We start from the raw sequence: 24,875 nt of genomic DNA, 5'->3' as shown, positions 1-24,875 counted from the left end.
TTTCATTCATATATGGAATTTGAGAAACTTAACAGAAGACCGTAGGGGAAAAGAAGGAAAAAAAATAGTTCAAACAGAGAGGGAGGCAAACCGTAAGAGACTCTTAAACACAGAGAACAAACTGAGGGTTGATGGGGGTGGGGGGCTGGGAGCAGGAAACATGAGTGATGGGCATTAAGGAGGACACTTGCTGGGATGAGCATGGGGTGTTGATGTAAGTGATGAACCACGGGAATCTACTCCTGAAGCCAAGAGTACACTGTATATATTGTATGTTAGCAAACTTGACAATAAATTATGTTAAAAAATACATAAATAAAATTTTAAAAATTGGACTTGCAAAATTAAAAAAAAAGGAAGCCTTCCTTTACCATTTTGTTCTTGCTAGCTCCTTGAGAGCAGCATGTTGTCTTGTGAATTGGTGGCAGCACAGTGATCGGCCTCCTTTCAGGCATTAAATTCTACAGTTGAGGATCTTTGACTTAGCAGCTTCTCTGAACTTTGATCCTGCAGGATACACAGGTACCCAGTGTGAGACTCACATCAATGAATGCAACAGTAACCCCTGCCACTCTGGTGGGGCGTGTGTGGAGCTGTCCTCAGAGAAACAATACGGACACATTGCTCAGCTGCCTTCTTCATTCAGCTACCCTGAAGCCTCAGGTTATGTTTGTATCTGTCCCCCTGGACTCACAGGTGAGGACAAGGGGAGGGAAGATGCCTTGGCTTTTTAGCACTTTATGGCAGATCATGCATTCAACCAAATGGTGTAATAGCAGTAAGATCCGTGCTGTATAAACTCTGCTGCTATGGTGCAAAGGGTCCCCCTGGTGGGCATGAAAAACAGCGTATTTCATAAATCATAATTCTTCAAATCATGAGGAAAATGTTAAAAATAAGGATAAAAGAGGTGTATAAAGGGGAAATATTTTTTATGCATTATACTGGGAATCGGAGCCTGACTCAAATCCTTTACTTTGTAAACAGAAAATGTTGAAATTTTTATGTTGCTAAATTTTATAATGATGCTAACTTTTTGTGTTATTCATATTTGCCTATAAAAAGTTAATGCACTTATTTATATTTACACTGAGAACAATTATCTAGTCTCAAGGAATATTCCTCCCCTACTTTATAGGTAACGTTGTTCATGTATGTCAAATGTAAACGATTTTATCTTTCTCTTATGCGGAACATTCTTACGCTGAAACCCAGAGGAGGTTTGCGTGTGTGTTTCCCAATGAGCACTTGTGTCTGCTTCCGTGTTCTGAACATTTTCAGAAGTTTGGAGGCAGTCCCCATATTTGGTAATGAGTAGCGGCTGACCTACTACTGCATAGACACCACTGAGAAAACTAATTACAATCTAACTTTTCCATCTTACTCCTTTTTCAATAGATTAATTGATACCTGAGGAAAACATTTAGGTTGTTATTGAAGATTTCTGAAAAAAGTAAATAAGGAATAAGAAAACAGGGGAAATTTTTCACTTATTATTTTCACTTACTGTTCCCTTTTAGAGTTTCAGTTGCGAAGTTTAATGATCTTTGATTCATGGCACTTAAGTTTGCTATAGAAGACATTTCCTTAATCACTGTCCCCTGTATGAGAACACATAGGAGAAAAATCTCCCCAGTGTCAATGTCAGGAGAAGTAATATTTTTCCTGAACAACTTCTAGCTTGCATGCTTTTTCCCTTAGTAAAAAGCATGCAAAAAAAATCTTGATAAATGATAAAAAGCATGAAATAAATTGTGGAATGCATCATATTTGCTGATCATACAGTCTGCTAGAAATCTTATCAGCTAATGTGAGTTCTATAAGCATACAGTTTTTTTTCTGGAATATATTTATGTATTTACCTTACCTGGGATTATTTAAGTTTCCTATTTCTTATAGATGTCTTTTTTTCTTATTTTAAAAAAAAATATTTGATCTTGGTATAGTATATGTATTTTTGTCAGCTATTTTAAATCCTTCTTGAAACAGGTTAGGGGAGTTATACATTTTTTAAATGTTACATTTAGGGCTATAAAGAGGAAATTATATCGAAGTTAGAGGCCATTGTAAATATTGCCTCATTAGACAAAAGGACATAATTGACCAATGAATCTGCAGATCCAAACAGGAGAGGCACTTGAATGTTCTGGAAAAGTGTGTTGGCCTCAATTTTTGACAAGCTGCCAAGAATGACTATATGAATAAAGAAGTCGTGGCTGTCCCAAATCTCTATGGCTTAATGAAATCAGTTATTTTTCACGGATGTAAATTCCAAAAATGGGTTCTCATGATCAGTTGTCCTCTAAATGGTGATTCAGGGTCACAAGCTCTTCTCTCTTTTTTTCCATCTTCAAAAATGGTTTCCAAGTTTCTCATGCTCTTCTGCAGCAAGCCACTACAGGAGGAAAGAAAATGGAGCATGGCATCTAGGTTTTTATGGACCAATACCAAATGTAGTGGCTATCTCTTCTATTCATATTTCATTGGTCAGATTTAGTGATATGACCACATTTAACTACAGCACAGACTGAAAAAATCTAGTTTTGTTGTGTACTTAAAGAGAAGAGAGATTTCGTGAGGAATTATCCACTCTGTCTTCTCATTCTCTTGATAATGCCTTTCCTAAAGCAGAAGTTTTAAATTTTAATAAGATTCAGTTTATCAGTTATTTCTTTCATGGATCATGTCTTTAGTATTGTATCTAGAAAGTCATCAACTTACCTAAGGGTATCTAGGTTTTCTCCCATGTTATCTTCCAGACATTTTATAGTTTTGCATTTTAGATTTAGGTTTGCAGTCCATTTTGAGTTAATATTTGTGAAGGGTGTAAGGTTTTTATCTAAATTCACTTTTCCGTATGTAAATGTCCAGTTGTTCCCCTGCCATGTATTGAAAAGACTATCTTTTGTTCCTCCATGCACTGAAAAGACTATTGCTTTGCTCTTTGTATATGATCAATCGACTGTATTTACATACGTTTATTTGCAGGCTATCTGCTCTGTTCTATTTATTTATTTATGTATATTTTGCCAATACCACATGTGATTACTGTCTGGAAGTCTTGAACTTGGGTAACATCAGTTCTCCAATATTTTTCTCTTTCAGTATTGTGTGTTGCTATTCTGGGTCCTTTGCCCATTCACATAAACTTTAGAATCAGTTTGTTCATATTTATGAGGTTATATGCTGGAATTTTGGTTGGGATTGCATCAAGTTGGGGTGAACTAATAATCTTGAAAATATTTAATCTTTGTATCCATGAACATGGGACATTTCTCCACTTAATTTATTTCTTTTTTGATATCCTGTATCAGAGATTTGTCATTTTCCTCATATAGATTTGGTACATATTTTGTTAGATTTATACCTAAGTATTCCATTTTTGAGGTGCTAATGTAAATGTGTTGTTAATTTTGAATTCCACTTGTTCATTGCTGTTATACAGGAAAGCAATCAACTTTTGTATATTAACCTTATCCCCTGCAACTTTGCTATATGGGCTTGTTAGTTCTAGGAATTTTTTTTTGTCAGTTCTTTCAGATTTTCTTTTTTTTTTAATATGAAATTTACTGCTCCTGCCTTTTAAAAAATTCATGTTTGCATGGTATATCTTTTTCCATCCTTATACTTTCAACCTATACTTGTAATTGATTTTGAAATGAATTTCTTATAAACAGTATATTAAACACATATTGTAGGGTCAGCTTTTTAAAAAATTTATCCTGTCAATTTCTGCCTTTTTAATTAGTGTAAGTAATCATTGATATGTTCATGTTGAACTATCTCATTTTCTTATTTTGTTTTCTTCTGGATTCCCTTGTTTTTCTTTCCTTGCCTTCCTGTGGGTTACTTGACCATTTTTCAGGATTTCATCTTGATTTATTTATAGCACTTTTGGGTATATTGTTTTGTGTAGTTTCATGGTGGTGGTTCTGGGTATTACAGCCTATTGGTATTAACATTAACACTTTGACTGAAATAGAGGGACTTTATTTCCATTTAGATTTCTTTATCTTTCCCATTTCAGAATATCATTGTCTTGAAGATCAGATGGTATTATAGTTCTTGTTTTAATCACTACATATAATTTAGAAAACTCGTGAAGAGAATTGACAGTTCTTTTCTTTCAGCACTTGAAAAAATATACACCATTTCATTCTACACACCATGGTTTAAAATCAGAAATCTGGTGTCACTGAAATTGGTGTTGCCATATAGGTAATGCATCATTTCTCTGGATGCTTGAAGAGAAAACACATGGTAGTGATAATACCTTCAACTTTGTCCTTAGCTTTCCGAATTTTATTTATGATGTGTTGGTGTCAGTTTATTTGAGTTTGTTCTATTTGGGTTTCATTCAGCTTTTCAAATCTGTGGATTTATATCTTTTGCCAAATTTAGGAAGTCTTTATTTCAAGAGAATTTTTAATTGCTTATTAAATCATTGTGTGATGATTTATTTAAAATCCTTGTCAGATAATTTCAACATCTGATGCAACTCAGTGTTGATGCCAGTTTATTTTCTTTTCTCATTCAGTTAGTGGTTTTTCTGGTTCTTGGAATGATGGATGCTTTTCAGTTGAATCCTTGACATTTTGGATGTTACGTTAGGAGATTCTGAGTCCTATCAGAATTAAAAAAAAAAAAAAGTAGCAGGCAGTGATCTGCTTAGTTTTGGAAAACAGTCCTGACCTACTTTGGTGGGCTATGGGCCCAATGATAAGTTAAATTTCAGAGCTGTTACATTGTTATTATTTTGGTCTATTTTGTTCATGTGGTACCACAGGGCTCCCACTGGCCTCTGCTAAGGATATAAATGACACAAATTTATTTTTTATACAGCTGTAAAAGTTTACAGTTCTATCACTTATTAGATTAAAACATTTTTTTCTATCATGGTAAAAAATGCAACTCTTTATAATACATTTAGTGACAGATCACCATTCAAAGAAACCACTGGAGTTGTTAAATATAGCTACAAACTATTCTTTTTTATTATAATTAAGGATGTGTTTGTTACTCTTCACTATGTATAGAGTTACCTTCTGTGTTGAAAATGGTTATGGTTGCATATGCAATGTAATTTTCTAACTTTTTTATAATTAAAAAGTGAAATATACTAGGGTAGAAATTAACTCAGAGCCCCAGAAGACAATATGCAGGGAGATAGAAATAAAGAGAGCTTGCGGTTATGGAACGTGAGAAATAGTGAAAACAAGGAGGCAGAGAATTCTGGTGACAAGATCCAAGCCCCTCTGAAGGAAGACTAGCTTTTATCCGTGGCTTCTCTGGGAATTCCAACAAGTACAGCAAGTTATCATGGCCCAGAGAGACCAAAAGTCTCATTCAGTGTTATAATTGAGAAAAATATGAAGATCCATTTAGGTATTTTAATGACTTGGAAACTCATGGGTCTGGTTGCAATAGTGGTTACTATCCTCTAATTCCCCAAAATCATTAAATAAAATTTCCTTGGCAAAATATCTTCACATACTGTCATGACTGTTTTGTCCCCATAGCTGCAGCACTCAAATTGAAATAATAATGGCTCATAAACACTTGATTTACAGGTCGATGCTTTTATTTAAACCCACATAGTCACATAATTTTAGTGGTAAGTTAAATAAACCTATAATCAAAGAAAGCCTGTCGTTGCATAACACTGTTCAGTCCATTCCAAAATCAGTAAATTAACTTTATTTTGTATGACCATCCTTGACCGTTACTGGAAGGAATGTTGGCTGCTTCTTTCTATTATGTTTTAGCTTTCCAGTTTGGGGCAATGGACTCAGTTCTAGGGATATAATAATGAAAATACATGATCTCTTCCCCCCAAAAGCGGAAAAACCATGATGAAAAAGATGCACAAAAATACAAGGCAGTGTCATAACTGCCTCAGCGAAACCATAAAAAGATACAGACAGATCAGAAGAGATGACCTATTTATGCTATTTTTGTGACATACCATTTATTAGAAGTTACAAGAATCCAAATGATTTGGTAAGTTAGCATTTTTTAATACAAAGGACCATGTTAGTTTAAAGATTAAGACAGGATCCCACGACCTGTGTGCTTATCCTTGAAGCATGCTGTTCTAACCAACCAAGCTAAATTGGAAACAATTGACTAAAGTTTGTAATGTTAACATTTTGTTTCTGTTTATCAAAATATGGTAGTGATAATACCCTTAACAAGTTTCCCAACTGTCTCATAAAGCAAGTCCAATTTTCCATTCTAAATTTCACTCCCAACTCCAATTAGCATTTACTCCAACTAAAAGCAACACCATCACTGGTCTCTGGAATGCTACATTATTGCCTCTGAGGCTGGGATTTATTCTGCTTCACCCATCTGCTCTCTGCGTGGAAAGAATTGAGGAGTGCAGCAGGGGATCTTGTGAAGTCCTGGCTTCAAACCTCAGGCAGAAATAGCGGGGTTTTTAACAATAAACACCCCGATGAGAGCCACCTGGCAAAGTGACTGTCTACAGGAGCTCTCAATTCTCAGGTTCATCTGCTTCAAGCACAATGTTACTAAAAATGAAGCATTCACTTTTCCTTAAAAATTAAAACCTGTCACTTTACCTAAATCCAACTGAAATCGGCATATAGAGCCAAACATGTAGCATTGAAAGTGTCACGTATTCATGAAGTATTGAGGTATATGGGACAGTTGATATCTCCTGTCTAAAGAGAGATTTTTCAATAGGATTTGTTCATTTGCTGACTTTATGTTTTAGGCTTCTTGTTGTTCTGAGAGATTCATTGTTTTTCTTACTTACAATTTTAATTTTGAGAGTTCAGGTCCTAAATAACTTAAATATATTTGATACACATATAAGACTATTATTCTAAAAGATCAAGTGTTGCTTCAGTTTTTACTTACTTAATAAAATGTGTATTAATATTTCCAATAGATTCATCTAATTCACTTCCTCTGCCTTTGTTATGCATATTAACCTCTATACAGAAAAACTGTTTGTATTGTGTATGAGCACATTTTTGCTTGAACTACTTTTGGTTTTGCTATGGTAACTACAATAATTAGGAAAAGTGTGCCACCTCCTTGTACATAGATTAATTTTGAAAATCATGTTTTTGTACTTACTACCTGCGCTCTACTAAGATATTATAGCTAGTAGGAAAATGTAACGGCTATGATTTGGTAAACCAAATTTAGAACAAATACAGAGAATGGGCATATCTGTGGTACCCTAATGACAGAGATAGATAACCATGCCATCAAGGGTCTTGGCTACTTTACAGGTAAGCATCATTTTGTTGACTTGAAGTCAAATGACCTAAGGAAAAGCTCTCAAATGAATAATCAGTAGACAGATGCCAACTCTCCAAATCAAATATTCTGGCCATGTATTAGAAAAAGATTAATTTTCTAAAACAAAGGAATATTATAAATTCTTCACTAGGAAATTCGTAATTCAATTCTCAATAATTCACATTGTTATAGGTTATAGGTGCTGTCCTTGCAACTTCAAGGACCTGAATGGTACATTTTCATGTTGAAATCCTATTTTCCTGTGAGAGGTATGGGCTACCACCATTTAAAAAAGCTGTAAGGGCAGTAACATGTTCTAATCATATAAAGGTGTTTGTTAGTGCAAGAAATTGAACAAAATGTTCAGAGAAGAGGGTGAAGATGCTAGGATATGTGCTTGCAGTGGACCATCATATGCAAACCCTCATATGACGTCATCAACTGCATGTTTGCTTCCTGTGAGGGTGGCCATATTGACACCACATGTCATTTTCTAGCTGCCCAAGATCCCCCAAAGTTTCTTTAAGCATGGTAATCATTGGGAAGAACAATATTAGTGACCTTCACCTGACCTAATCAATGGTTACAACCCTTATACCGAAGTTCACTGCTGTAGTTGTTTAGAGTCTGCCTTCTGACAGTAACGCAGAAGACACTTAAGAAAGACCTTTCTCCCCCACCCCCGCTTCCTTCTCCCCAACCATCTTCAAATTACATTCACCTGGAATTTTACTTGAGCCCTGAGCAGCTCAGGTCCCAGTCCTAGGGAAAGTATTCAAAACCTTAGATCAACCAAATCTCTTACAGAAGAGTCGGATCTCTTTTTACCCAAAAGAGATTATTATACCTGCTCTTGGTAAAAACCACTCCTACTTCTGTAGTGATCCTATTCACCTCCTCCTAGACGTTACATAAGAATTCCTGAAAAGTATGTAATCATAATTGACTATAACTTCCTCTAAAGTCTCTTAGAAGTAATCTCACCATGACCTACAGGCGAACATACCTCAGTCCCCTCTAGATGCCCCAGCACCCAAGTCCCTTCATGCCAGGTCCACTGAGCCTCGGTCTCTTATGCCAAAATGCTCTGTGCATTGCCTAATTTCACCCAATTTCCCACCCTTTTCTGGACTGCCCACTATGTGCTAAAGATCCCAAGCGTTATTATTAAGCTCAGTTACCAATAACCTTAAGCTCTTGTCCAAACATTTCTTTCACCTACTTGCTTTAGCTGAAATCCAGCTATCTTCTCAGGATACTATTTCTTCTGCAGCCCTCTCACATGGAGGCTGTTTTCTGTTCTCCCAAATCCCAGTTAACTGGTCCTGAAAATAAGCTACATGTCCCTGTCATTTCATTGTTACTTCTAGGCAGTCGTTCCTCTCTCTTCATTCAAACGCTCAACTTATTTTAAAGCCTGCGTCTTTGGATGATGCCACCTACTTCCTGTCCTCACTGCAACCTTCTTCCTTCCTCCTGGTACCTTCCCCTCCATCACTGAAGATCTTAGTATTGTACTTTTATCATTCTCAGAGGCTTCAACACCCATGCAGAAAGTCCATGCACCCATTATGTCCCATTGGCCTACTTATTTCTAAACACCATGACTGCCACCCCACAACTTCTACTTACCCTATGATCACAGTTTTTTCATCACCAGTAACCTCACTAAAAAAACAAACAAACAAACAAACAAACAAAAACCTCACTTTCAATCATTCTATTCCCTAACCATAACCTCTATTTTTTCCAGTTCTCTTAACTCCAAGACTTTTTTCATTGTTCCTAGTCAATTGTTCTAATATTTTTTTCTTTACTAATTACCTCATTCCTTATCCCAGCTTGGATTTCATAGTCTAATCCTATAATTATTCCCTTGCATATACTGTCAGCAACCCTGACCCTGTCTCTCTCCATTGCACTTACCTGGCAAAAGTACTCTTATGATTAGACCTAACACTCGACCTTCTCCACATCTACAAGCAATTTGAATGTGGCTGGAGAAAATCTCACAAGTCACCCACTGCACTGATGAGTATCACTTTAAATTTATGACCCACATCTCAAGGAGGCCCTTAGCACTAGAAAACAATCCTTTGGGAGTTCCACTTCTCAAGATGACCTTTTATACTTTCTTTTCCTTCAAACTTCCAATACTCCCTTCTTTGTTACTCTAAGTTGATTTTCAGATTTCTGATTTCAGTCAAAGAAGAACTACCTGATCTTCTCTCTACTAAACCTATTGTTGGATCTGAGATTTGATTTCATCCTAATTACAAGCTTGTAACTTAGTATGTGAATGCTTCATGGATGCTGGCAGAAGACATAAGACTTTTGAGTCACAAAAAAAAGGCCCACACAACAAATAGCATGAGCATCAGATTTACCTCAATTGCTCTTGCACACAAGTCCCACAGAGTTGACACTATATATATGGACCAGACGAGTATGACAGAGGCACAACTGAAGAACACTGAGATGGGGAATCCACTGTTTTTATAGAAAGCAGTATGGAGCCTACTCTTTGAGAGCGAGACATTACTTCATCCTTCACATTAACTTGCAGTCAAACCAACCCCAAGGAATGACCTGGGGCCATGCAGTCAGGGCCATGCATTCTTGGCATTCTTAGCAAGAGCCTGCAAGGATACACAAGCCCATGATGGATTGCTTCTTCCAGCAAACCATCCCATTGCCATATGCGTTCTTGGCTAAACTTGATTTTTCATATGAATATGCCACTCTATTAGCCACGCTGATTAATCAGACTGTCAGAGATTGGGACCAAATCTGTTTTATTTGCCTCATACAACGGATACTGTCGGGGCGCCTGGGTGGCTCAGTTGGTTGAGCATCCGACTTCAGCTCAGGTCATGATCTCACAGTTCGTGAGTTCGAGCCCCACGTTGGGCTCTGTGCTGACAGCTCAGAGCCTGGAGCCTGCTTCCAGTTCTGTGCGTCCCTCTCTCTCTGCCCCTCCCCTGCTCATGCTCTGTCTCTCTGTCTGTCTCAAAAATAAATAAAACATTAAAAAATTTTTTTTAAAAAAGGATACTGTCAACAAGACTCTAAGCAATAGGATAAGGTCAGCATGTAATATTGACTTCAATTCTACTCCCCAAGGTCCTGAACTCAGCAAACGGAGTAAATCCCAGGGAAACCATTATTTCAGATAGCCAAGATATAGTCTAAAGCCAGTCTGTGACTTATGCAAGGGTGTTTAGACCCACCTGGCAATTCTTTGACGTCATTACTAATAATCTCTGGGGTAACAGATGAGTAACCCTCACCCTCAAAGGAAAGGCATTCTTTCACATACAAATATATAATACAGAGGAACACACTTCACTCCAGTTTGGAAATTGTTGCTAAACTTGATTTAGATCATGGTTATGTTGGTTTGGTTAATGTGGTACATTGGGCAGTGTCACTGAGTAGTTGCAGCCTTGGTTACTATGTATGACAACTCAAAGCTGCTTGGGCATCAGGAGGAGCATGTAAATTTGCATTATTAGGATTGATACAATATTATAGGTGTCCATCTATTTGTACACATCCAAGGTTGAGAAGGGGACAGGTTTAGGAATGCCATCGGTGGTGTCAGGCATGGCAGAGTAGTTTAGGATCTCCAGGACTACAGAGTTTTTATAGCATGTCGACAAATCCAGTAGTGAAATAAATTGTCAACTACAGATGCCGCTGGATTCAGTTCGACCATATTATTGTTTTCCAGTCGGCAATGCTGGGTCTAAGGGACAAGGAGAGTATAAATTTCCACCTTCCCCTGAACCACCTAGAGTCTAAAGTGTCCTACCCTCAAGTGCTGATTGTTGTTCTCCCTTCCATGGCTATGTAACTGATGTGTTCCATCCTTGCAGCTATATCATTACCTTTTCTCCAAACATCTGCTTGAACCAGTACCTTTCAGTGAAAGGAGTCAAGTATAAATATGAAAAGGTCATTTAAAAAATTTGCAGTGGTACATTATATTTTTCAAATTGGTCCAAGTGGGCCACTGTAAAAATTGCTGGCCAGTATTTTCAACCAAGTGGTCATTCTCTTTATGATCTAGGACCATGTTAGTTCAATAAAAGAATCCAGGTAGCTGAATCAAAGTCTCAATTCCTTAGTCTCCCCTTTAGGTGAGCTGCCACTCAGAGTATATACAAACCAAGGTGGCCTGGTTATTAATGATAGGGGCAGAATCATGAATTTTCAAAGTAATCTATATTTTCCATCCTTTTCATTCTGATCATTGCCTAGGAGGTGGCCTACACGAGATAATTCTTTTCTGGTGATGGCTGTGTTTTGTGGCCTGCCTCAATAAAGTATGTGGACCAGGAAGAGGTAAAGGAGATATAGTCAAAAATCTTCTGGGCTTGATTTTCCAAAAGCCTGCCTCACATCTCAGTGGTGCCAGAAGTCTTACCAGAGAATGAATGATAAGCAGATATGGAATAGCTGTTGAATTTCTTGGATATCTGCCAATTGTTGGTTGGCCTTTATGAGAAAAACAACACACTCTTGTCTGGTTGTAGATAGCCTGGAAAACTGAAAATAAGAGTCAGCTGATCACACTGGAACAGCAACAATATAACCTTAAAATATGTCTATAGTGGCAAAATACCAATGTTAGTCATGCATGTGCTTAAGAGAGAGACTCTCATAGGATAGATCTATTTTTAATTTTTTGAGGAACCTCCACACTGTTTTCCAGAGTGGCTGCACCAGTTTGCATACCCTATGACCCAGCAACAGCACTGCTAGGAATTTACCCAATGGATACAGGAGTGCTGATGCATAGGGGCACCTGTACCCCAATGTTTATAGCAGCACTTTCAACAATAGTCAAATTATGGAAAGAGCCTAAATGTCCATCAACTGATGAATGGATAAAGAAATTGTGGTGTATATACACAAGGGAGTACTACATGGCCATGAGAAAGAATGAAATATGGCCCTTTGTAGCAACGTGGATGGAACTAGAGAGTGTTATGCTAAGTGAAATAAGTCATACAGAGAAAGACAGATACCATATGTTCTCACTCTTATGTGGAAACTGAGAAACTTAACAGAAGACCATGGGGGAGGGAGAGGGAAAAAAAAAAGTTAGAGAGGGAGAGAGCCAAACCATAAGAGACTCTTAAAAGCTGACAACAAACTGAGGGTTGATGGGGGGTGGGAGGGAGGCAGGGTGGGTGATGGGCATTGAGGAGGGCACCTGTTGGGAGGAGCACTGGGTGTTGTATGGAAACCAATTTGACGATAAATTTCATATTAAAAAAAAGAGAGATTGAAAGAGACTCTCAGAGATCCAATGTACTCAATTTTCTAGAAAAAATATAAGGCAGAGGAAATGCTCCATGGAATGTGGCCCTCTTCACTGACAGTTAGACCAATTTTGGCAGGAGTCACAGGCATTGGTGGCTTCTAGATCACAAACATACAGTTTTTTGCTATCGCCCATGATGGTGAATGTATTGTTTTGTCCAGTATGAGAATGGAATCCAGCAGTGATGGTGGTAATAGCAGTGATCTGGGTGGTTTAAGTTTGATGAGCAGCTTGATTCTAGTCAGTCTCATTAGACAATGGGTTCTTACTATAGTCATCTGTGTGATTGAACCAGACTGTCCGACTGACAGTTGAAATTTGCTTCCATAGTTCGAGGCCCTAAAGAGGGATATCTTTAGGGGTGCCTGGGTAGCTCAGTCAGTTAAGCTCCTGACTCTTGATTGCAACTCAGGTCATGATCTCACACTTTGTGAGATGGAGCCCTGTGTTGGGCTCTGTGCCGACAGCGTGGAGCCTGCTTGGGATTCTTTCTCTCTCTCTCTCTCTCAGCCCCTCCCTTGCTTGTGTGCTCTCTCTCTCTCTCTCTCTCTCTCTCTCTCTCTCTCTCAAAATAAATAAATAAACATTAAAAAAAAGAGGGATCTTTAATCTGTAGTCTGTTGTCTTCCAAGTGACAGACCAGATGCCTAGGTCATTATCCATAGCCTAAGAGCTGTTTTTATAGCAAGCAGTAAGTCAGTCTGCTTTTGGTCCCAGAGAGAGATGTCACCTCAAAGTTGCTTGGTGGAAAAGAAAAAATCCCGAATATTGGCTCAGGTAAAGAATGGTCAGGTCTTGCATTCTTGGCACAACCAGCAAGAATTTGCCGGGATCCTGAATGTTCAAGGCAGACTGACACTCTGACACCTGCCAATTTCCCTGTTTTTCATTACTCACCACATCCCAGTACCTGCCCATGTTTGGACTACCTTCCATATTACACTCTCACCCAAGGCCCTCCACTCATGCATTGGGCCCTCAGTGACTCAAGGAATTTCATTTACCAATCATTTCTTCTGTATCTTGCATCATTGATTTCCACTGTATTCTAAATCACTCTCATCAACTTGGCTGTCTCCCATCTGAAATAAAAATGGTCTCTAGAATGCATCTCCAGGTGTCACCCCACTTTTCTAGGCCAACCTCTTCCAGAGAGATGTCTATACTTATTCTACTTTCTTACCCTCCCTAACCCTCTAATGTCAAGCTGCTCCCATAGCTTCAGTGAAAACTTTCTTGTCAATAATTCCCATTGTGCCAGTTCAAAGCTTAGCTTTCAGTCCTCATGTTACTTGACCTCTCGGTACCATTTTACCAGTGTTCTCTCCCACCTTCTGGGTCTAATTTCTTTATTTTACATCTGTCTCCTTTTCTTCCTACTCACTGCCATTCTGTTTCTAGGTTTTGCCTCTCTTCTTCGAAGATTCCAGGACACCATAATGGTGTTTCATTTACTCTTTTATTTTTATTTTTTTTAACGTTTATTTATTTTTGAGACAGAGAGAGACAGAGCATGAATGGGGGGAGGGTCAGAGAGAGAGAGGGAGACACAGAATCGGAAACAGGCTCCAGGCTCTGCACTGTCAGCACAGAGCCGGACGCGGGGCTCGAACTCACAGACCGCGAGATCACGACCTGAGCCAAAGTCGGACGCTCAACCGACTGAGTCACCCAGGCACGCCTCATTTACTCTTTTAGATATTAGTTCAAATGCCACTTCTCCAGAGAGGTCTTTTTGGATTTCAGTAAATAAAATGCCCTGACTCTAGACCCCACCATATACATATACATACTCTATTTCCTTACCTTCATTAACTTCTTCTTATTATTAATTACTACATGATTAATGCACACATACATGTATGTGCGTGCGCGCGTGCATGCGCGCACACACACACGCACAAACACACACACACACACACACACACACACACACACCTGTTTATTTTTTAGCTCTCCCCTCCCAGCCCTGACTGGAATTGTCCACCATAAAAGAGGCTTTGAATGTCTTGCTGATTATATAGCTCCAGGACCTAGTCCAGTGCCTAACCCATAATAGGAGGCCCAACAAATGTCTGTCGAATATAAAAGCTAACACCATTCAGTGGAAGCTTCAGTCAAATCGCAGGACTCCCAGCAGCAAGTATTGCTCATCAGTCCACCTATCAGTTAAAGTTTTGTTCTCAGCAGCTAAAAACATTAAGGAATCCTAGGAGGATTCCTTCATTCTCCTTAACCAAATATAATTAGTTGAGGTTCAGAATTCTTGCCCCAATTATGGTCTATGCCAATTTTGATAAATTAAGTTTTCCATGCAAGTCGATATATCATAATTTGAAAAATGTGTTCTGTAGATTTCTGATTGATCTTCAATTTTAGAAGCATCTAACATCATTAAGTTTCACAGTTCCAACTTTCTTCGTATCAGGAATTTAAAGATTTGCAAAGAAAAACTCAAATGTCGGGGCGCCTGGGTGGCTCGGTGGGTTAAGCGTCTGACTTCGGCTCAGGTCATAATCTCACGGTCCGTGAGTTCAAGCCCCGCGTCGGGCTCTGTGCTGACTGCTCAGAGCCTGGAGCCTGTTTCAGATTCTGTGTCTCCCTCTCTCTCTGCCCCTCCCCTGTTCATGCTCTGTCTCTCTCTGTCTCAAAAATAAATAAATGTTAAAAAAAAAATTAAAAAAAAAATAAAAACTCAAATGTGTTATAAGAGTTTGTACTTTAGTGAGAAATACTTTTATTAAAAATGAAGTCTTGGGGCACCTGGGTGGCCCAGTTAAGCGTCTGAGTCTTGATTTCATCTCAGGTCATGATCTCAAGGTTGTGAGATCAGGCCCCACTTGGGGTTCTGCACTGGGTATGGAGCCTGCTTCAGATCCTGTCTCCCTCTCCTTCTGCTCCTCTCCCACTCATGTGCGTGTGCGCTCTCTCTCTCTCTCTCTCTCTCTCTCTCTCAAAAATAAAATAAAATCAAAAATAAAATCAAAAAAATAAAAATTAAATCTTTTAAAATTTAAATTATTTTTTTATGATTTCATGATCTCTTTTTCTAATGGATCATGCCAATTCTGTATGAGTTATTGGAAATGTGATTATAAGCACTTCATAGCTTAAGGCAAGGTTGCTCTATCTCTGTGCCTACTGTTTCCCTTGGCATTATCATTGGGTGAAATGAGTATTTTTAGTTCATTGGTTTATGACAAAAGTAACTTCACTGGTTAGATGTTATCATATAGCTACTCTGGTTGAGTTGGCTTCTCAAGGGAGGAACACAAGGTTTTGTTCACATATAACAATGTTTTTGGATTCTTTTTTTCCATTTTGACTTCCCTGGTTTATTTCTCATAGCGTGTGTGTGTGGGTGGGGGAACGATATGATAAGGCTGTGTGTGGATAGGCCCTTTTTGGCACATATGAAACTTCTAGTACTTTCCAAGTATCACACAATGATGTAGGTGCTAGCCAACTGTTTAAGAGTTTAAAAATCTAACCAAGCAAAATAGTCTGCTCTCTACAAAGAAGTAAATTTTTGTTTAAATTGGATTCACAGTGTAGATCAAGATAGCTTTATTATTTGAACTTTTCCAGGTAGTTATTATATAGCTATTTTGTAGATAGAGATTAGCCTGTTTTACTGTCATCTTTCTCCATTCTTAATCTGTCTTTCTGTCTCTTGCTCATTCTTCCTCACATTTCTCTCTTTCTCTCATTTATGATGGCTCTTAATAAATTCACTAAAATTTTATATGAAGGATTCCTCAATCCAAAACTCTGTCACAACTTCTTGAGAAAAGAGGAACTAGACTCACTTTTGATGCATTGGAGATGCACCTATGTAAGTTTAAGACTTGTTTTTAACTTCTCTGATGGTAGTCTGGCTCCAAAAAGGAAGATCTGAATGAAACATTTATTAAAAGTGTCACAGATACTCAACTGTTAAAAGCTATCTCTGTTCTTTTCTTTCCTCAATGGGTTTTCTTTAAAAGCATCTCTCTCAAAATTGTGGTTTACCTTCTATTGAAAAACCATGATAATTCAGTTATGGTGATTTCACCTCCCTTATTTGGTTCATGTAAATAATTTATTGAAGTATAACACACAGGCAGAAAAGTGTATGCTTCATCCATTCATAGCTCAAGGAATTTGTTAGCTACCTTCTTCTGAAGAAGGCAACTAAAACCTGTGTAGGTCATAACAGACACAAAGTTCAGCTCAATAAAAGGAATGGCTTTCAAATAACTAAAGCTATCTACAAATGGACAGGCATCCTTGTAAGGAAGCAAGGTTACATGTGATTGGAATTTTTTTTCATGAGTAGGAAAGATGAGGTCTTCCATGGACTGTGATAGAAAGGACTAGATGACCTCTTTGATTCTTTCCAACTCTAAGAATGTATATAAAAACAAACTGAAGATCAGTGTCCTAGAAGTAAGTAGCATCAAGGCAATTGTAAATATTCATAATGAAATTCTAGTTTCTAAGTATCATTGAAGATGATAGTTAGAAGATCCTTAAAAATGACTTTTTAAGTCCCATTTAGTAAGTTCATTGAAAGAATAGTGGGATGGGTTTTTTTTCCATATTCATAGAATATTTTATTGTAAGCTAAGAATACTAACAATGGGGGCACTTAGGTAGCTCAGTTGGTTAAGCGTCCGACTCTTGGTTTTGGCTCAGGTCATGATCTCATGGTTTGTGAGTTTGAGCACCGCATTGGGCTCTGTGCTGGTGGTGTAGAGCCTGCTTGAGATTCTCTCTCTGCCCCCTCTCTCTGCCTCTCCCCTGCTTTCTCTCTATCTCTCTCTCAAAAATAAGTAAAAATAAACTTAAAAGAAGAATACTAACAATGAGATCTGGGGCTAAAGGTTAGTGTAAGTTTCATAAGGTGGGAGATGTATATCTAATCCTGTTTTCTGGGTGAATTTTGACCAATAGTGAAATTTGTGTGTCTCTTCTTATTAAAGCTAACATAATTTTAACACAAAGATGGTACCTAGGTGATGACTATAAAACTTTTTCGTAACTATGCATCCCAAATTCAACAATAGAATTAAGATTTCATTCTTGTGTACTTTTCCATGATGAAGACATTTGTTTCTTTAATATTCTTCTGTATGTGACCATTTCATTTTGTGTTTTAAATGTTTTAATATGTTATTTTGTTTCAATGATTTAATAAACAGGAAAAGAGGGAAATAAAGATAAGAATTGACTGATTTTCTTCTTAACACCTGGGTTCTGCAGAGCCCAAGGTGATTAAATTGAAAGCAGCATTGCTTTTAAGTCACCTATTAAACAAATATTCTGGAATATCGTCAAAAGTTTTGGCAAAGAAGAATCATTTTTTGGATGGGAGGTTAAACAAAGGCCTGGGCCTCAAATTTATCTATGTCTTTGAGTGAGTTTTAACACCATTGACCTGGCCGAACTCCAATACCATTCATTATATCTTGCCTGTCTCAATCGACCTTGAAATTTTAATAAGGCCCTATATTTCTTGTCTTAACCCACTTTCATAATATTGCTTAGAGCAGCCATCCAGCTGTGGTTTTTCACTTAAGTAGCTAGATTTATCTAGCAGTTAAGGGCATCCTTGTATCTCACATTCCCCCACAGAAGCAGGAAGAAGCTCAGTGAATTTGTTCCAGTGAAAAGATTTGAACAGCTTAGACAAATAGGTAAGAAAATCCAAGTAAGATAATCCAATTGCTCATAGTGCATTCATTAGGAAAAATGATAGAAGCAGGCACCCAGCTGAGCACTTAACTTCAACCATAGTTAAATTCTGCAAAGCCCCAAAAGGTAAAATGTTACAAGAAATTAAAACACCGGGAAGCTTTACACCAAGATACATTCCAGATCATCTGAAGCCTTTTGCCTTTGAATTCTCACAGTTGGCTCTTGGGCGCTTTGATCCATCCTGTCTGAACACATCACCATGCCAAGTTACACAAAGCAGCCCAGCAGGACTGACAAGGCCCAGGAGCCAGCGCAAGTGCGCGTCTGGCGCATCTCTCCTAGTTGAACTGTCCTCGTTGGTGAGGATTTTTAGCATGCAAATCATGCACCTAAAAGCAGTAGGAAAAAGGAAGAGATTCCTCGGCTCCTCCCTATTTCTAGTGAAGGATATATTTCCTTTCATGACCCCACTGTCTCATCTGAGAACCATTCCTGTGTGAATTATTACTCTTAGATCCTGAAAGATCATTAATTAATATCAGCTTTATGAGTCTTCATCTAAGCAATGCCTTACTAGGACCTTTAGTCAATTTCCATTAAGTGGTTCCTTGTTCTGGTCTATTGTCATTCTCCCTCTTTTAATATTTTAGCCTATTTAAGCAATGTACATTGGAGAAAGCAGTGGATTTTTCAGTGATTTTAAAGACTATATTGTAATAGAGAAATGAGAGGATCTTAGACTATGATTATGCTTGAGTCACTTAGACTGCATAATCCCCATTTAATCCATATTTCACAGGCAAGTGTAGATTGCAGAAAGCATGCTGAGAAAAATAAAAATACAGTATTCTTTCAGCTGCACAGAATAAATACGGTTAAAACCCTTCCATACTGTAGGGTTGAGCACCAACCCCACATGCAGTTGAAAACCTGTATAAAATTTTTAAGTCCTCCCACTCCCAAAGCTTAACTACTAAATAGCCTACTATTGACTAGAAGCCTTATCTATAACATAAATAGTTGATTAACACATATTTTCTATGTTATATGTATTACATACCGTCTTCTTACAATAAAGTAAGCTAGAGAAAAGAAAACATTATTAAGGATACTACAAGGAAGAGAAATTACATTTACAGTGCTGTGTTTTATTTGTTGAAAAATATCCTCATGTAAATGGACCTGTACAGTTCAGAACTATGTTGTTCAAGGGTGAACTGTAATTATTTTCTTTAGGAAATACAGTGATGTCTTCCAAAGATTTTCTCTATGGAAAATTTAGACATAAATTTAATTTGTATATGTGCAACTAATGAGCATAATTATATTTTGTCCTTTGTCATAAATCCTCTAGCTGTCATGTATTAAATTGATTTGGTCAAACCAAGAACCCATAGAAAATGATTAAAGCCACAAGAGGTTGTGCCTAGAGCCTTTGATTTTTCAGAGGATAGTACAACTCATTGCAATAGTAATAATGAGCATTGTCACTGTCTGAAATTAACAGAAAAACTTTCCACAGCCACTTAATTCATATGAAAAATTTTAGAAATTTACATACCGATTAGGAAAGTCAAATACATACCAACCACTGGAATAGATGAACTTCTTAAAAATGTTCTGCGCTCTCTGTTGTGAGGGAGCCAAATAACTGATGGGCTTTGAGGAGTAAACTCTTTTCTTCGGATGTGTTTGATGCTTTCCAAACAAGCTTTCCTCCTTTAGACCATAAGAGGTTTGATTCAATATGCCATGTTCAGATACACACGGTGTGCCTGGCACTATGCTAGGCATTCCTTATCGGGCAAGATGAAGTGAACTGTGACCGTGGTTGGCAGCATGGGCTGTGGAGCCAGACTTCCTTGGTGTAAAGGAAGACTATTCTCTGTGTCCTTCTATTTCCTCACAAAATATAGATAATAATAGTAACCTAATTTACAGAGTGGTTGTAAGGAATAAATGATAATATAAACAAAAAGCCTAGAACAGCCTCTAGTGTACTGAAAGCCCAATATAAGTATTTTCCATCATGACGTATCCCCCTTGAGCCCAGGGGTTTGTGGGCTCACAATTTTCTTTCCAATACCTTGCACCATGCCTGGTGCAGACTTAATGACCACCAAAAGTATGTGATAAGTGACTGGTGAAAGAATGGATGAATGAATTGAAAAAGTCTTACTTCTTTTAAGGATATATAGACATTTCAAATTTGTTAATCTAGTCAAATACTTTATGTACGTATTAGTATAAGAAAGTAAATCTCAGAGAAGATACTACAATGATCATTCTAGGATGGTAAAACATTGTATAAAGAACGCTCTGTGTTATAAAGCAGACTATTTTCAGTTGCAAACGATCCTGTTTCTCAGTTGTATCCAGCAGAAGCTATGAAGTAGAAAATCTGCCAAAGCGAATATCGTCATTAAAAAAAATCATGCATGTATGTTTCTGAACGTACACTAACAAACAACTCTGATCATACACTCAACCAGTATTTATTAAGAGCAGATTTTGTACCAGGAATCGTTGCATGCCCAGAAAATACTAAACAGATGATGATCTCTGCCATCACGTAGCTTATATTCTCGGGAGGGAGAAAAGACAATAAAGGTGCGTTTACTAGAACTCATTTTCAGAGTCTGTTTTGCTGCTTTTTTAAACCTTGCTGACCTGTCAGGATGCAGGCCTGTTCCACACCAGCCATTCTACAGGAGTTAGATTAAAGTTCTTCTAAAGTTCTTCTATAATAGAAGTAGAAAATTGGTAACTGCTCTCAAAAATCTCCTAGGCTGAGGTTATTTGCCTGCTGTTTTTGCTGCAGAATTCTGGAGCTCTATTCCAGAATCCTTCAAGGACTTGAATGGGCCCACAGTTACAGTTTGAGAATTCCTGGCCCTTCTGTGCCATTCTCCACTCCTACTTGCTTACCCCTCCCCCCAATCCATACAAATCCCTGGCTTGTGGAGTAAATGGATCTTCTTTTAGTCAACACATAAATGTCTATATTGCTATAACATTTCCATATGGACCCACACTAAAATTGTTGATACTTGGGAAAGCTAAAAAATAGGGATCATATTAACAACTTTTACCTCAAAATTTTCTAAGCTTCATTTCTGTGTGGTCCAGATATATCTGGGCAGGTTATCTTCTCTTTCTGCCTCTTGGAAATAGTTTTACATGGCTATGAATAAGCATGCCCAGAGGGCTGGCTTAAGGAGCTACTACATACAGAAATTCTCTACTTCTTCAATACAACTGCTACTTAAGTCACTCTTTGCTAAATTGCCCAATGTTCCTTTTACAAAGACCCTTTTAAGAAATTTTAGAGTTCAGAGTTGAAAGAAATCTCTTTTGACAGCGTGATATGCTATCTCCTTCTGTTGGATCATGTGATCGCTACAAACTCATGATGCTTCCCTTTTTGTGTTGGCTGTCATGAAGCTCAGGGTTCATTTTCTCTTCAGTGTCAATAAGGTTTCCAAGCTTTAGTTGTCTAGGACACTTATTCTCCTCCTTCTACATTTTCATGCTATTAAAATGACCTGTGTATTTTTTGCTTTACTGACAACCAGGATAGTTGAGACTGTGGCTTTTAATGTAAGCTATCAAAAGTATAAGTTCTTTTGCAAATGGAAAGAGAATATACAAGCAAATAAATAATTCCTAACAATGGCCATGAAGCCTTAAAACCAGCAGAAATTCATAAGAGCTTTTCAACGGGCTCAAATGTTTAATGCAGAAGTCACAAACTGAGGGCCTTGGTCCAGATTTTCACTTTGGATGGGGTTGATTTATAGCAGACCCAATAATTTTTAAAAGAAAAACAAGTCGCTAGCATTTAAGAGTTAGAAGACTCCCAAATGCAAAATTGGATTTCTGACTTGTCTTAAATGATACTAATGGCTTACAGTAATTACATTCTGTCTGTGCCAGATGCTGTTCTAATATTTAATCTTCTAAAAAGTCCTCTGAAATACTACTGATATTATTATCTAAATTTCACAAATGAAGAAATTAAGGCACAGAGAGATTCAGTAGGATCACAACAGCTAACAGCCCAGCTGGGACCTGAACACGGACCACCAGGCTCCAAACCCTCCCAGATATGTTACCTGAAAAGAGAGATCCAAAGGCCTGGACCCACGTTCCCACTTGACGACCTGGCATCAGTAGCCAGAACTGAAAACAGCCTTGCCTCTTCAGATGATCCCCTGGTGTTTGTAGGCATTTTAGTTTTATGACCCTTGCCTTAATTCTAAGTTTAGAGCATATAGGCTTGAGAGGGGAGCTGCATCTTAAATGCATTTTCTACATTCGTAGGTGTCGTCTTTGCTCGGGGTTAATTAACATTCATGAGTCCCACAGGCCTGGAGAGCTTTCTGTGAAACCCTCAAGGATGACAACGAAGTGGGCAACTGAGAACCAAAATACACTTCACTGTCGCACAGCGCATACAAGCCATTTCACCTCAATTATTCCCCAAAGCATTTCACACTTAATTGTTTCGCATTTATGGATAATAAGGACATGAATGACCACATTTGCATATTTATATTGCTCATTTGCCCTGTTTGCAGTAGTCACTGCTTTAGAAGGATTTGTATACCACCTGTTCTCTGTCAGTTATCTTTTCTCTGTGGTAAAGATTCTTGGATGGAAAAAAGTGAAAGTGAAACTAATCTCCTTCATTAAAGGTGGAGAGACTTTTAATAAAATGGGACTTGCTCTGCACTTCAGAGGATAAGCAGAAACCTTTGAAGGATTTTCTGTCTGAGGAGTTTCCAGGGAGGAAAGGATATGATTTAGTCAGCGAGTCAGCTAAGCTCATTAATTCAGGTAACTTGTTTCTAAAAAGGGAATTTTCCTCTGAAATGCTGCTATTGCGGACCTTTTTTTTCCCTCTCTCTATATCACAACTTCCAGCCCCTGAGACAAACCACTGTTGTTAATTAGTTGAGTTAGTTGTACAATTGTACTTTATCATTTGTTAAAATCGTGTTCCTGATTCCCAAATTGTAATTTAAATTAAAAAGCAATTGAGAATTGTTTTTCCCAAAATAATGTTTTTTTTAATTGCAGGTAGATAAAGGAGGCATTTCTTGAAACTGATCTTTGTTATTCTCTTTGATATTCTCTCAAGAAGGTATATGACTATAACGTAGGAGATAAAATTGGGAAATAGGAAGTAAGTTTTCAGGTTCCTCTCCTTTCTTTAGTTTTTTTTCCTCATATCACCCCAACTCTTCACGGTGTCAAGTTCAACAGGTTATTTATAATAGTGATAGCAATCATGTATGAGAAGGTATTATACTGTAATAATATATATTCTCTACATAACGTATTAGTATTAATATTTGTTAACATTAATTCATGGCATTAATTATATCGATTATATTAATTAATTATAACATTATTAAGTATAATGTTAATTATTAATTATATGCTATTATAACCAGTGATACCATTAGTTTTATTATTCTAATTTTTTTTTATTTTAAAAAAAAATTTTTTTTTTCAACGTTTATTTATTTTTGGGACAGAGAGAGACAGAGCATGAACGGGGGAGGGGCAGAGAGAGAGGGAGACACAGAATCGGAAACAGGCTCCAGGCTCTGAGCCATCAGCCCAGAGCCTGACGCGGGGCTCAAACTCCCGGACCGCGAGATCGTGACCTGACTGAAGTCGGACGCTTAACCGACTGCGCCACCCAGGCGCCCCTATTCTATTATAATTTTTAGGCAACTTTTAATTCTCTTGTATTGGGTGAAAGTGGTCAAAGGGCACAAACTTTCAGTTATAAGATGAATAAGTTCTGACCATCTAATGTACAGCATGGTGACTGTGCTTAACAATAGTGGATTGAATACTTGAAGGTTTCTGAGAGAGTAGATATTAAAAGTTCTCGCCACAGAAAAGTGACTATGTGAGGAGCTGGATGTGTTAACTAACCTTCTTGTGGTAATCATTTCACTATATATTTGTGTATCAAACCATCATGTTTTATACCCTAAACTTATACAAAGTTATATGTTCTTTATATCTCAGTAAAGCTGGAAAAAAAAAGAAAAAAGCTAATTGAAATATTTAAGTTTCCTTTTTTTTTTTTTCTCATGAAAAAGACAACCCAGGAGAGTCTCTTCATGATTCTCAGTGATCACATGTCTTTTTAGACAGACATTTCCTGTTAAAACCATCATTTTCTAGCCTGAGGCCTTTAAGAATATTCTGTGATAGGATTTAATAATAAGGTTATGCAAACATAGTCATTTATCCATTGCAGATTCATATATTTTAGAGTGAAATTAGAAAAAAAAAAAAAACCCTAGAAATTGTTGAAATACTTTCCCAAGAAACTATTTCCCCAGGCAAGAGTTGAAGGCAGAAACAGTTCTGTGGTAGACAGCACAAGGGATTACATGCCAATTGCAATTAGAAGGAGCAAGAGAATTCACCTAGAGACCAGAAACACAATCCCTTTTATGGCGTATTAGAAACATCCCAATCTGTCTCAATAGTAGCATTCATCAAACAGCTAACGTTCTGAAATCCCCTTCAGAGGTTGTTGGAGTGAAAACAAATTTGTTTT

General features: G+C 37.6%; 1 protein-coding gene across 1 annotated transcript in view; it reads left to right on the top strand.

Annotated features, from left to right (window-relative positions):
* CRB1 (crumbs cell polarity complex component 1) overlaps positions 1 to 24,875 on the top strand; it is a 209,622-nt gene that overhangs the window by 95,896 nt on the left and 88,851 nt on the right. Inside the window, exon 5 of the mRNA XM_047076412.1 lies at positions 514 to 696. Within this exon, the coding sequence (XP_046932368.1) occupies positions 514 to 696 (183 nt within the window). The remainder of the gene's footprint in view (positions 1 to 513; positions 697 to 24,875) is intronic.

Source organism: Lynx rufus, unplaced genomic scaffold (assembly GCF_022079265.1).
Source record: "Lynx rufus isolate CCGP_SWC_20201006 ecotype Redwood Valley unplaced genomic scaffold, mLynRuf1.p SCAF_15, whole genome shotgun sequence".
In the NCBI taxonomy this organism is placed as follows: Eukaryota; Metazoa; Chordata; class Mammalia; order Carnivora; family Felidae; genus Lynx; species Lynx rufus.
The sequence above is the reverse complement of the archived record's forward strand: the minus strand, read 5'-3'. Positions and strand labels throughout refer to the sequence as shown.